This window comes from Mesoplodon bidens, assembly GCF_964165515.1.
Source record: "Mesoplodon bidens genome assembly, chromosome: 11".
Lineage (NCBI taxonomy): Eukaryota > Metazoa > Chordata > Mammalia > Artiodactyla > Ziphiidae > Mesoplodon > Mesoplodon bidens.
In genome coordinates this window covers 61862654-61876910 of record NC_138167.1, presented here as the reverse complement: position 1 = coordinate 61876910, position 14257 = coordinate 61862654, and the positions used below count along the sequence as shown (strand labels likewise).

Below are 14257 nucleotides of genomic sequence, written 5' to 3'. Positions count from 1 at the left end.
CCCAACGCGGCCTATGCAAGTCAGCTTGGCCATCACGTCCCTGGGGCCTGTTCCCACCACCCGCCCCACACACCTCCCCTGACCCACCTGAGCCACTTTACCTCATTTGATCTTCACAAAGACCCTGCGAGATAATGTTACTACCTTCATTTAACTGATGAGGAAATCGAGGCTCAAGGTTTGATTCACTTATCTGATGTCGCACTGCTGGCACGTGGCAGAGCCAGACCACAGCCCAGAGCTGCCTTCTAGGCCTGTCACACGAACACACTCATGTGTCCCTTCCCACCATGACAAGGCACCTCACTGGCAGGGTGACCAGGTACCCACCATAGGGCAGGGCCCACAGCGGGGAGTCTGTGAATGTTGAACAAATAACCATGTGACTGCACTCCGGTTTTCCAGTTTACTCAGAGAGCACCACGGAAGTTTTGAAACCCGAAGCCACTGTCCCTTCTCACAATATGCGCAATGTTGCGAAACCCTTAAAGTGCTCCTACAGCCCTCAGGTCACCCCAGGAGGCCCTCGGTCCCGGTTACCCAGCAAGATCACGATGGGAGTTGGCACTGGAATCCAAGTCAGGTTCAGCACCCACTCTGAGCCTGCCCCGTGCCGGGCATCACCTGAGGCCCCAGGTGCAGTGAGAAAACAAACCCGGACCCCGATCTCAAGGTCACTTTCAAGGGTGGGGCTTCAGTTCCCACGGCCCACAGTTCCCAAAAGCAATCCCCTGCATTCTCCAGAACAGCAATGCCTGCAAACCCCTGCAGCCCTGCGGCCACCATCATAGGACTGCGGCCACTTCGCTCCCCACCAACTCTTCCCAGGGGGCTTCGATCTTGCCTAAGCAGTTATCAGGCCAAAACAGGAGCTCCACATTCAAATTCCCATCTCCTAGGAGGTCGTCACTGACGTGGCCTTATTCAAACTCCTGACTCACTGCTTTGCTCTGACACATAAACGGGCCTCCAAGACGAGGTGCCGTTCTCCTGAGGGGTCTTCGGTGGACACCCACACAAGGTGCCCCAGCCCCGACAGGAGCCGCCACCCAGCCACCGCAGCTCCCACCTCCCGCCCGCCCTCACCACCTTCCTGGGCTGCGATCGCCCGGTCACCGCCCTGATCACTGCCCTGGTCACTGTTCCACCTCCTCTTGCCCCGGTCCCTGTTCCACCTCCTCCTGCCCCCACCCCCCCACGCCACGCAGCACGAGGCGCGTGACAGAAGCCCAGAAGCCTGGCCAGCACCGCAAGAGGCTCACAGCCCACCTGTTCCCACCACTGCGCCAGAGCAGATGCTGAAACCCAGCAACCCCAGGCCATGTTGGTGCACCCATCCTGGCCCACGGACCAGGCTCAGAGCTGGGGACCAGGCACAGCTGGACCAACCCACCCAGTGAGTCCAGGCGGAAGGTACTGTCTTGCTCACCGCTGTGCCCCAGCACCTACTCCTGCAGGCTTCGGGCTCCAGGCTGACGTTAACCAAGCGCTTCCAATGTGCCAGGATGCAAAGCTGATGACACACCAAGTGAAGCTAGGATTCAAGTCCCCCTGCCCCCGGCCCCTGGGCAGACCCAAAGGACACCTGCCCCTCAGGTGTTCTACCTTCAATGTCACCTAGCAGTCCCTCCAACGCTGCCGCCCCCCAGGGGCCGCTTGTCTCATTTCTCCTCGCTCCTGGGGTCTTGGTTCCCTTGCTCAATTCCAGCCGTAGCTTCTTCCCCAGGAACGCTCACTCCCGAGCCTGCCTCCTCTTTCATTTCCCTCCTTTATTCTCGCTTCTTCTAAGACTTCCTTCTCTGTGACAACCAGGGGGTGGGGTTCTTCTTCATACACTAGACCGGGGCGAAGCCACACGGAAAAAAAAGGCGCCAAATGCCTCTCCCTGGAGAGATGGATGTCCAAGCATGAGAGGGACAGGCCACAGCCTTGAGTCCAGGAGAGCTGGGCCCAGAACCCAGACTGACTACCTGGGACGCTGAACAAGGGTCCTCCCCTCTCTCAGTCTCATCTTCTTTGTCTGCCAGCAGGGGTGACACCCCCCTTCACCACAGGCTGCTATGGGAACGACCCAGTGCTGGGCCTGCAGTAACGGGGCGGCAGCCGGACTTGCAGGGAGGCTCCCAGACACGTGCCCCGCCTGAGATGATGCCATCCCCGCTCCTTGCGCGGCTCAGCAGCTCCGGCCTTAGTTGACTCCTTGGGGTTTGGGGTTTGCCATGCGGAGCAGGAGCGGGACGAGGGCTCCCAGGAGCTGAGCAAGAGCTGATGAGCCCCGCGGGGGGCAGCTCCCTCCTCCCCGGGTCAGGAGGAAGCTGGAACGCTAGGCCCCCGCCTCCTGGCAGGGGGCGCAGTCTTGGTGACCACCCGAGGCAGCACCAGCCACCAGATGCTGTGGATCAGTAGGATGGACCTGCAGACAGAGCTGGAGGGCTCGGCGGGTATGAAAGCTACAGCCCTGAGTGTGACGGTGTAGCTCTGGGTGGTGGGACGACCGGGTTCTTATTTCCATCTCTGGGCTGCAGGATGGCGTATGCAATTCTTCCTACTTCTGCTTCTTCCTATTTCGTCTCCGTTGTCCCTGAATCAGAGCACAGAGTGGCACTGACCTCCCTGAGGTGCAGTGTAACTGGCCCTGCTTTTCTCAAGTGGCTCAGTTTTAAGCAGTAATGCCTGTGGACTGCTGACCACACATCCCAGAACCACGGGCTGAGAACAGTGGTCCACGTCAACCTTCCTCTCCCCATTTTACCCTAAGAGGAAACTGAGAGCTGGAAGGGGGAAGGGCCCTGCCCACAGAGACTCCCACAGGCGCCCTGGACTTGACCCAGGGCCATCACCTGTCACAGGCAGCCTCCGTGACACTCTCTGATGCTCTAGGTCTGGAGGCTGACCTCTGCCCGAGGTGGACTCAGGGCGGTAATCAGTCCTACTCTGCCAGGAGAACAGAGGCCCAGAGAGCTGCAGTGACTTCCCCAAAGTGACACAGCATTCAGGGAAAATTAATTTCTGAGTCTCCTCTGCCTTCTTCCCTGCTCTGTCTCTGCCCAGGTGGGACCCCCTGTGAGGACTGCCCCGCTCAAGGGCAACCTCCCCAAGAATGACCACCCTCTTCACTCAACAGATACCAACCCATCGATTCACCACCCACACTCCCCTCACAGCCCCTTTCCCTGGGCCTCGCTCCATCAGTCCTACCCTGAGCTGGCACAAGGGATGCAGAGCCAGTGCCAATGACCCTGCAGGGGACCCCAGGGGGTGAGGGAGAGGAAGTCACACACAGGAGGCTATGCAGCATCACAGGACTGATAGCAGAAATCGGTACAGGTGCCGTCAAGAACAGGGGGGGCGGGCCCAGCTGATCCTCTCAAGGGGTCAGGAAAGGGCCAGACGGGCCCTTGAGCCGAGAACTGAGAGGTGAGGCTCCCCTGACAGATGCGGCGACAGAGTGGCAAAGTGTGGAGGAGCCCCCCGAGAAGACTCGCACGGCTGGGGCTTAGCTGTCAGCAGGGCCAGGTCGCGAAGGATCTTGAACTCTGACTTGTAGGCCTCAGAGGTTTTTAGGGGTGTAAGCAGCAGAGTATGACAGTCGGGAGTGGCAGCCGTGGTGGGACAGAGGACAGGCGCGGGGGCTGGTGTAGTCCAGCCCACAGGTGACCCAGGTGGGGACGAGGGATGGCTCAGGGCAGACAGAACTCGGCCACAGCTGGAGGGGCAGGTGAAGAAGGGCTGACCCTTGCCCAGTCTTGGTCAGGCTGAGCTCGAGGTGACACACTCTGGGGAGACGGGTGTCCGAGGGCAGTCAGCAGTGGGGGCTGGTCCAGGGAGTGTCTGGGCTGGTCTGTGATGGGTGTGGGTGGGGTCAGGGGGCAGCATGATCGGTTACCCTCTACCCACCTGCCACTACCATCTCCCGGGGAGGCTCTCAGCCCCGGGAAGCAGGGCCAAGCCCAGTCCAGCTCTGCATCCCCGGGCGCTCAGTCACTTCGGCCTGCACGAGGGAGGCAACAGTGACTACGGTTACCTAAAAATGTACACTGAAAGAGGGGTGGAGATCGCAGGAAAGGTGAGCAATCAACTGGCACGAGGGTCTTGGGTGGTGGTGCGGCTGCAATGGTGCCCGTGAGCAACGTTCCAGAAAGAACGAGAAGGCAGAAGCCCAGGCCCGCCTCGCTCGAGGTCCCCGTCACTCTGAGCCTCCATCCCCCTCTGTAAACAGGGACAAGACCCGCGCAGGATTCCACTCAGCAGCTGTGAGCACCAGTGCGGACGCGGTAGAGCCCTTTGTAAAAGTCGGGCTTTTTCCTGCTGATCTTGGTAGTACACGTTCCTCGTAAGGAGCGGTTTGTGCTCTGCTTTTCTCATTTGTTCTGTCGTTAAGTGTTGTCCCAAGTGTAGACAGTCTAGAGTCAAAGCACGTCCCAAACCAAAGGCTTTTTATGCTAAAGATAAACAGCGACAGCACCTCCAACTACGGGACTAAAAATTAAGCCCCTCTCCTTTTCACTTTGCCAAGAGACATTTCTCACATATCCACTGGTCATTCAAGGGAGGCAAAGAACATATCCTTTAAAACAGGGGTCCCAACCCCTGGGCCACGGACTGCTGCCGGTCCGTGGCCTGTTAGGAACTGGGTTGCACAGCAGGAGGTGAGCGGCGGGTGAGCGAAGCCCCATCTGTATCGACAGCCGCTCCCCATCGCTCGCATTACCGCCTGAGCTCCGCCTCCTGTCAGATCAAGGGCAGCATTAGCTTCTCGAAGGAGCGCGACCCCTACTGTGAACTGCGCATGTGAGGGACCTAGGTTGTACGTGTGAGGGACCTAGGTTGTACGTGGGAGGGACCTAGGTTGTACGCTCCTTATGTGAACCTAATGCCTGGTGATCTGCGGGGGAGCTGAGGCGGTGATGCTAGCTCCGGGGAGTGGCTGCAAATACAGATTATCATCAGCAGAGAGGTGTGACTGCACAGAGACCATAATAAATCAGTTGCTTGCAGACTCGTATCAAAACCCTATCAGTGAGTGGCAAGTGAAAACAAGCTCAGGGCTCCCACTGATTCTGCATTATGGTGAGTTGTATAATGATTTCATCATATATTACAATGTAATAATAATAGAAATAAAGTGCACAATAAATGTAATGTGCTTGAATCATCCCCAAACCATCTCCCCACACACACTCTGGTCCATGGAAAAACTGTCTTCCACAAAACCAGCCCCTGGTGACAAAAAGGTTGGGGACCGCTGCTTTAAAAGACTCAGGCTAACCGGGTATTTGTTTTGTATCCCATCAAACACAAGACTCCCTTTTTAGGGACTTCCCTGGTGGTCCAGTGGTTAAGACTCCGCACTCCCTATGCAGGGGACCCGGGTTTGATCCCTGGTCAGGGAACTAGATCCCGCATGCCGCAACTAAGAAGCCCGCATGCCGCAACTAAAAGAGATCCCACATGCCACAACTGAGGCCCGGCGCAGCCAAATAAATAAAAATAAATAAGTAAATATTAAAAAGGTGGTCCCTCCCAAGTGAGCTGATGCTCATCCTGCATGGCCTGGACTGTGCAGAGGGTCCTCCCCACGCTGGGCAGCCCCTACCTCGGTCCCCAGACACCCTGACCCCTCGTCTGCAGGTTCACCAACAACCTCTCAGCTCCTGCTGCAGCCAGCTGGGCCCTGAGGGGCCTCCTTGTGCTTCTCTCCCCCCGACACCCCGGCCCGGTCACCGCACATGGAAAGTAAGGACACCCTGCCCTGCCCCCAGCGGGCCTCGATCTCTTTACCTGAACCGAGACAACAGGCGGGAGGGCCCATCAGGCATTCTGGCTCTGGTGCTCAGTCTGCCAGGGCCCTCTCTGAGCTTCACCTACCTGTCTGCACAGCAACAGTGACAGGCTGGTTGAATTCTGTATCTTTCTTGTCCATCTCGGCTCCCCCAGGATGGCTGTGACCCTGAGGATGTTCTGCTGCCCAAGCCAAAACCAGGAGGTGGGGAACAAGCTGCCAGATCAGCCCCGACGCCAGGAGGGCGCAACGTCAGGCAGAGGGACGTCAGGCCCGCTCTCGGAAGAACACCTGGCCCAAAGCCGCGCAGCAGCAGCAAGAGGACAGACTGGAGGGCTGCCGATCACACCCAGCACTGTCTCCCCGCCCACGCTAGCCCCCGGAGGGTAAGAGCCAGGACCAAGGCCTGCACTGCACCCACAGGGCCTGGGCACAGGCAGCCTGGCACCCGTGCTGACGCGGGGGCCACCATCTGCTGTCCCCAAGGCTGGGCGAGCAGGGGCCGCCCAGAGCTGGAAGTGAGAGGGTCTTGGAGGGAGGAGCAGCCCGGGCCACTCAGTTCCCAGGCCTCCCCGCCCCCAGCTGCAGGACAAAGGACCCCTGCCTCCCCGGCTCAGCAGGCAAGCCTGGAGTCCCAGCGAGAAGACAGGCCTGGAGAATCACCAACCAGCGGGCACCCGGCCCCAAGCCCCGTCTGAGGCTGGATCCTCTCTCAGCAGCTGGCACACCTGGGTGCCAGGAAGCCGTCACCCGCCACTCACCTTTCTTCCTGTTTGTACCAATGCCAATGATTCAGAAAGTTTTCCATGGCACTTCCATGATAGTCCAGTCGTTAAGAATACGCCTTCCAATGCAGGGGATGCAGGTTCGATCCCCGGTCAGGCAGCTAAGATCCCACAGGCCGTGGGACAACTAAGCTCACGCGCCACAACTACTGAGGCCACGTGCCGCAACTACAGAGCCCGGGCGCTGCAACTACTGAGCCCACACGCCACAACTAGAGAGAAGCCCATGCGCTGCAGCAGAGGATCCCGCATGTCGCAACTAAGACCCGACACAGCCAAAAATTAAAATAAATAACAGAAAGTTCTCTATGAGTTTGGTAAACATCTGTCTGCCACCTGCCACATCCACCTATGGTCCTAGTCCTGCCTTGGGGGTCAGACAGCAGCCTCTAAGAAATGGCCTCCCAGGTTGGCAGCCAAAAGAAGTCATCCAAATGCAGAAAGCTTCGCACAAATGAAGAGGCCCGTTGCAAGCTATTTATAAGAGTGAAAAACTGGATCCAAGCTAAGTTTCCCACAAGACAAAACTGATTAAGTAAATTATGGCACATCCACTCAACTATCCTGTATCATTTAAATAATGTTTAGAGTTTGAACAACACTGAAAATGTTTTAGGAATTTTAAGTGAGAAAGCATGATTAAGAAACTTTATGCGTAGAATATCAAGTATTCTTTAAAGGGGCTTTAAAAAGATTGGAAAGCAAGATGCTGCAAAGTTAATAGTGTGACTGTGTGATTGGAACTATGAGTAATTTTTTTCCATTCTTTATATTTTCCAGTTCCTATATTGTACATGTAACTTTTTTTTTTTGCTGTACACGGGCCCCTCACTGTTGTGGCCTCTCCCGTTGCGGAGCACAGGCTCCGGATGCGCAGGCTCAGCGGCCATGGCTCACGGGCCCAGCTGCTCCGCGGCATGTGGGATCTTCCCAGACTGGGGCATGAACCCGTGTCCCCTGCATCGGCAGGCGGACTCTCAACCACTGCGCCACCAGGGAAGCCCATGTAACATTTTTTAATTGGAAAAAATTTGTCTGGGGATTTTGATGCTGTTTTTTTTTAACAAGCGTCCTGCTCGGGGCTTCTCTGCAGTGGCCTCATGGCTCGGCTGCTATTCCTGAGCCCGCCCAGCCCAGTGAAGGAGGCAGATGTAAATGAGCCAGCGCTGCAAGGAGGGGGCACAGCTTGTGTGAGGCCTCAGGGCAGGGGCAGAGCGGGCACTGGCGCCCAGGCCAGGGGAGGGGGCAAGGATGCCAACACAGCTGATGGCCCTCTCGCTTTGCCAAGAATCCCTGCAGCCATGACCCTCAGTCTCCTTAGAGTGCGAGGTCCAGCGTCCTCAGCGTTCTCTGGAAGGATGCAGAGTCCCTGCCCTGTGAGAGGACCACACCGGCAGCGGCCCGGGCTGCTCCAGCCCCAGAAACGGATAGAGGCCGGAACCCACAGACCTTAAAAATAGGCGCAGGAACCGAAAAGAGACACCACTGCCACTCTAAACGGCCACACTTCCTCCCCGCTGCACTGCCCCAGAACCAGCTCTGCCTGCCTTGGGGACGGAGGGCCCAGGGCCCCAGGGGAACCCAGAAAAACTGGCCCCAGCCACTGCAAAGCAGTCTGAACTTCAGAGCTTGAATCCAACGCTAATTCCATGTGCGGGCACTGGGCCAGATGTTTGTGTCCTTTATAACAACAACAGCATAGAGGGTCAACACCGTGCCAGGGCTTGTGCTGGGTCTGTTCCTGCCGCATCTCCTGCAGTCCTCACGGGGCGGCATGAGGCTGTGCCTGTCACTTCTCAGACAATTTCCATGACCCTACAGACTTTGTTGTCTCCACTTTACAGATGAGGACCCAGAAACTCCAAACGGTGGCGTGCTTAGGCCCCCGGTCTTCCCTTCCAGCCACACCTCCCACGAACATCCCCCGCCCACCACTACGCCCAGCTACACTGCACCGAGCAAGACAGAGGGCTGGGCCGAGCGTGCAAGGTCCTCTTCCCGATTCACAGGGGGATGTCAGGTGCCTGGCACGTGTAGGTGTTCAGCACAGAGGCGAGGCTCACAGGAGGGCAGTCTCCCCCGTACTCCTCTGGCTCACTCCAGAACTCTCTGCAGGATGGCTACTGGCACCTGACATGCCTCGGCTGGAACCCCAGGAAGCCCAGTTCTGCTACCTCCCAGCTACGTGACCTTGGGTGAGTCACTTTCCCCTCTGAAGCTTGGTTTCCTCATCTGCAAAATGGGCTGATAACAGAACCTGCCTCCATAGGAGGTGCTGCTGCAGGTCCAGCGCGGCTGGCACACGGCACGTGAGCAGCATCCCTGGTGCTAACGGCCTCTCCAGTGCTGGCTGGTCCACAATTCAAACACCCGCCAAGCTGCCAAAGGCCAGGCCAAGCGAACACCAAAGTCCCAGCCGGGCATTCGGAGCCCCAAACACCGCTCCAGCCTCAACTCCCACAGCCAGGCTTCAAGCCTCCCTGCTCCTCCAGGCAAGTCCTGCCCACCCTAACCCCCTCTCAAAGGCCACGCCTGCACAAACCCCCCTGGTCGGCCAAGGTGGCTCCCTTCTCTGTGCCCCTCACAACCTCTCACACCTCGACTTGGGCCCTTCCTCAGCCCACCTCGTGCCAGGCAGCTGAGCACACCTATGGTGGCCAGGCCACACGCACCCGAGGACAGGTGTGAGGGCTTCACCCCTGCTAAGAGTTCAGACAGATTCTGCCACTTACTGGCCATGGGACTGGGGCATGTTACTTCACCTCTAAACCTGTGCTTCTTCACCAGGACAAAGAGAGCAGTTTAATGATACCTACCTTAGAGGATTATTTTGACGATAAAAGGAAATGGTGAATGTGAAACACTCTTTTTGTCCCACAGCACTCCAAAGAGAGAGAAAATTCCCCAGGCCACCTAAAAGGGGGCGAAAGCCCAAGAATAAACAGCTCTAAAATGCTCAGCCTTGGGGACTTCCCTGGCAGTCCAGTGGTTAGGACTGGCACGGGTTCAATCCCTGGTCAGGGAACTAAGATTCCGCAAGCCAGCCGCGGCCATGGGAAAAAACAATACAGTAAAATAAACTGAAAAAATAAAATCAAATAAAACGCTCAGCCTAGGCAGGGCCCAAAGACAAGCAGCACGGGGAAGGCCCCTCCACTCACAGCGCCCCTCCGCCACTCAGACCCGGGTCGTGTCCACGTGACTTGACCAAACGCCAGGGGCGTGCTGCCCCTGTTGAAGGGAGCCTGCCCACACAGCATGCGTGCGCTGACGTCCAGGGCCCATTAGAAGGCCCAAGCCCCAGGAGGAAGTGTCAGGCAGGCTATCTCCACCTTTGGTCCAGACGTCTGCATCACACAACATTTGGGCATTGGACCACCTGATTCTTCCCAACTCAGAGATTCTGGAGCCCTGCTCAGGCCGCCTCGGCCATCAGCCTGGCTCACCTGTTACCTGGAATCACAGGCAGTTTCCTGTGGATAAAACACCAAAATCCTGCTCAAAATCCTGCACAGCCCTGGCTGCTTTCAGCAGGATTTTTACTTCAGCCAAGTCACCTGTGTATCTGGCTCTCTCTCCCCACTCAACTGCACCCACACCCCATGCAGCACAGATCAAGGCTGATCCCCCCACCTGGCACAGAACAAGTCCTCAAAAAAATGCTTCTACTGCAGAGGCCACAGTAGACAAGATTCAAAAATCAGGTTTGCACCTCCAAGATAGTTTTCATCATGCAACCAAGAGACAATGCGGGCAGGGAGAAGGGGGTAGTCGCTTTCTCTCATCTCATAGACAGACACTGTGACTCAAATGATAACAGCGGGACTTCCCTGGTGGTGCAGTGGTTAAGAATCTGCCTGCCAATGCAGGGGACACGAGTTCAAGCCCTGGTTCGGGAAGATCCCACATGCCGCGGAGCAACTAAGCCCATGCGCCACAACTACTGAGCCTGCACTCTAGAGCCCATGAGCCACAACTACTGAGCCCGCGTGCCACAACTACTGAAGCCCGTGCACCTAGAGCCCATGCTCCGCAACAAGAGAAGCCACCGCAATGAGAAGCCCACACACTGCAACCAAGAGTAGCCCCCGCTCGCCGCAACTAAAGAAAGCCCGCGCACAGCAACGAAGACCCAATGCAGCCAAAAATAAATGTATAAATAAATAAATTTATTTTTTTTTAAAAAGAGGGACTTCCCTGGTGGTCCAGTGGCTAAGACTCTGTGCTCCCAATGCAGGGGCCCCGGGTTCAATCCCTGGTCAGGGAACTAGATCCCACATGCTGCAACTGAGACCCGGCGCAGCCAAATAAATAAATAAATAAATAGATAGATAGATAGATAGATAAATAAATAAATAAATAAATAAAAGAAATGACAACAGATTGTCCAGGGTCAAGCGTCTCCCCCAGTGACTCCCTTCCACCTTCAAAACAACCTGAGGTTAGTTCTGAACAACCTAAGTTTTAATTAAACAACAACAACAAAAATCTGGGAGGTTTAAGTTAATTCATAAATGTAACAGGTTGTCCCAGCTGCAAAGTGGAGATGAGCGGGCAACATGGTGAAAGTGCTTTGGGGAGGGCATTCTGGGCTCACGCCTGGGTGCTCGGGCCAATGATTCTGTCCTAACTCTACCCTGGGCGTGAAGTCACTGTTTAGCTTGTCCCTCTCTGAACATCACATTTCTCATCTGAAAAATGAAAGAGACAGCAACGTGAGCCCTTCTAAGACTTTAAGTTTCCAACTTCCTTGCCCATCCACACCCTTCATTCCCCAGTCCAGAAAGTAATCCTCTCATTCATTTGCTGAGTGTGCCCTGGGGCTCTGCTCTGCATGGGCCCCATGCTGGGCACTGAGGAGACTCAGACTTGGGCAATGCCCTGGGGGGGGTCACCTGCTAACTGGGGAGACAGCCACACAGACCATCAACAGTGCCACAGTCGTCCGTTCGTCCACCGGACGCGAACCCGGTACAAAGAGAGCACAGGCAGCAGGACAGGGGGCAGAGGAAGGGTCCCCCGGTGGCAGCATTAGCTCTGAGGCCTGAAAGGAGCCCTGCACGTGCTTGCAGGGCAGGTTAAGTAGGAGGTAGCTTTCCAGGCGCAGAAAAGAGCAGAAATAAAAGTGCAGCACATCAGAGCACTACAGGGACTGAGTTCTGAGGGGCTGGGGGTGGTAAGATGGGAAAAGCTTGTGCGTGAGGGGGAACTAGAGGCAGGAGGGGAGACACAGCAATAGTGCAACCACCAGGCTGTGCTCTTGGCCTACTACGGGCAGGTCCCTTCCCCAGATGCAGCGCAGTAGGTGCAGCAAGGCCTGGTTGGGACATCTGGGGGGACAGGCACTGGGGTCACACTGACCAGGGGTCAATCCCAGCTATACAACTTCCTCGCAGGCTGCCCCTGAGCTAGTCTCTGGCCTCTCTGAACTTCAGGCTCCTCATAGGTGAAGTGGAGATAATGTTCCTATATCTGGCAAGGTCAGTATCAAATTGACAGAGCCTCCATAAAGCACTGGGCACATACTGAGTGCTCAGGAAATACCACGTGCTACAGCAAATTATTGTTCTTAGGGGGTGGCAGTGCAGGCTCCTGGGGGCAGGGACTGTCTAACAGGGCAGAGAGATGCTCAGAGGACAGTAGGACCGTGTTGACAGGGGAGTGAGGAGGGGTGCCCGGAGCTGCTGAGCAAACAGGGCTGAGGGGCCTGAGCAATGGTCCCTCCGACCCCTCCGCTCTCAGACACTCTGTGCCAGGTGACAGGTGGCCTGCCAGGCCGGCATGCAGCCGGGCACACAGTAGGTGCTCAATGAACATGTGCTGAATGAATGAATGAGGACCCTTCCATTTCTGCTCGAAACTAATTAGTGACACCTTTTCAGAAGAGACCAAAGAACCTCTGTCCTCGTCCACCCCGGCCTGTAGACACCCTACCCCCACCCCCATGCTTGAGGAAAGCTTTGTTCCAGGGCAGGCTGGACTGAGACCGGCTGAGGGGAAGTATCTTGTACCAAATCTGCCTCCTGCAAAAAGGAGAACGCAAATTTATTTCCTCTCGTCTTCCAGCCTCCAGGGTGTGGCCTGCTGAGGGGCCTGGAATGCCTTGTGACCTTAGGTGGGGATGCGCTGGCTCTTTGGGACTCAGTTTCTCCAATGGTGAATGAAAGGGAGTGGGTCTGGCAGAATCTCCAAGGCTGACATTCCCTTCTCCACAAAATGCTGTCGCCCCCTCAGACAGCCCCAGCCCAGACTGGGGATGAGGGTGGGGCTGGGGGGTGGCTGAGAACGTGGTATGAAGTCATTCCCGCAGGAAGAAGGGAGGGGTCTTTTCAGAGAGAAAACGGCCTCCTCGGGCTTTAGTCTGAACACGATCCGTCAATAGCCATCACTTCACGGAGACCCCACCTACACCTGGAGCCCCAGGCTCTCGCAAACCACACGGGGCACCTCCACCCCACGTCACCGGCCCATCTAGGACTTAGGGCCTCCTTAGAGCAGCATCACACCCAGAGAGGCGGCCGGCCCCGCTCCCGCTGCCAAGCGGGTGGGTTCAGGGGGCGACGGTCCAACAGGTCCCCAGTTAGAGCCAATGTGCAGAGAGAGCGGTGCGGGAAAACAAAGGCTTCAGGACGCCGGAGACCTGCCCTCCCGGCGAGGTGGGACGGTGGCCGGGGCAGCTGGCAGGGAGGTCTGCCCGGAGCCCACGGGGCCCCGGCCCTGCCATGTCGGGCTCCGGGTCTCCCCAGATCCAGCGCCCGCACTCCCTGCAGCGGCACTGAGGCCCCGGGGAGAGCTTCTTGGAGAAGGAAGAGGCCTGGCGGAGCCACGGAGGGGAAGGAGGGAGACGGGCAGACGCCTGGATGGACAGACAGAGGGAGACGCCGAGTGACCCGGGAGACAGACACACAGGGACGAGAGCGTGCCGGACCGCTCTTGGGACCAAAATCAGAGACGGAGACGCGGAGGCACAGGAAACAGCCGGACGCGGGGAGCCGGGGGCGTGAGGGGGATGCGACACGCAGGGAGCCCCAGAGACACACGCAGAGACAGAGACGCGCAGAGACACCCAGAGGCGCGCACATCCCGACGACGCGGCGGCCCCGGCCTCGACCCCGGCCGACCCCACTCACCGAGGCCGCAGACCTCGCGGCGCAGGCTGAGGCGGCCGCGCTCCTCGGCTATGGCGCGCAGCATGTGCTGCAGCGAGCGCTCCTCGGCCTCCGCGCCGCCCGCAGGCTCCGGGGAGCTGGCGGCAGCGGCGGCGGCGGGGAGGGCGGGCGGTCCGGCCCGGAGCCCCGCGGGCGCGGGCGCCGAGGCGCAGGCCCGGCCCGGCGGCCGCGCGGAAGCCATGCCGGGCCCCGGCTCATCGCCCGCGCCGCGCCTGCGGGGGCCCCCGGCGCGCCCCGCCGCCCCCGCCCCGGCGCCGCCCGCCGCGAGCACCAGTGAAGCCACAATCCGCCTTTGTGCGCGTCGCTGCCGCCGCCGCCGCCTCCGCCGCCGCCTCCGCCGCCGCCTCCGCCTCCTGCCGAGCCCAGTGAGGCGAGCTCACCTCCGCGTCGCCGACACAGCCCGCCCGCCTCCAGGCCGCCGCCTGCCCCGCCCCGCCTCGCCCGGCCCCGCCCCCGGTAGCTACCCGCCCCGCCCCTGCCCGCCCTCAGGCCACACCCCAGCCATCCAGGTCCCGCCACCG

The 14257-nt window shown here is 58.2% G+C and overlaps 1 protein-coding gene across 1 annotated transcript in view; it reads right to left on the bottom strand.

The window, feature by feature from the left end:
* Positions 1-13830, bottom strand: part of KIAA0930 — a 40230-nt gene extending 26400 nt beyond the window's left edge. The window contains exon 1 of the mRNA XM_081249055.1: positions 13698-13830. Within this exon, the coding sequence (XP_081105181.1) occupies positions 13698-13761 (64 nt within the window). The 5' untranslated portion in view covers positions 13762-13830. The remainder of the gene's footprint in view (positions 1-13697) is intronic.
* Between the last annotated feature and the right edge of the window lie 427 nt (positions 13831-14257).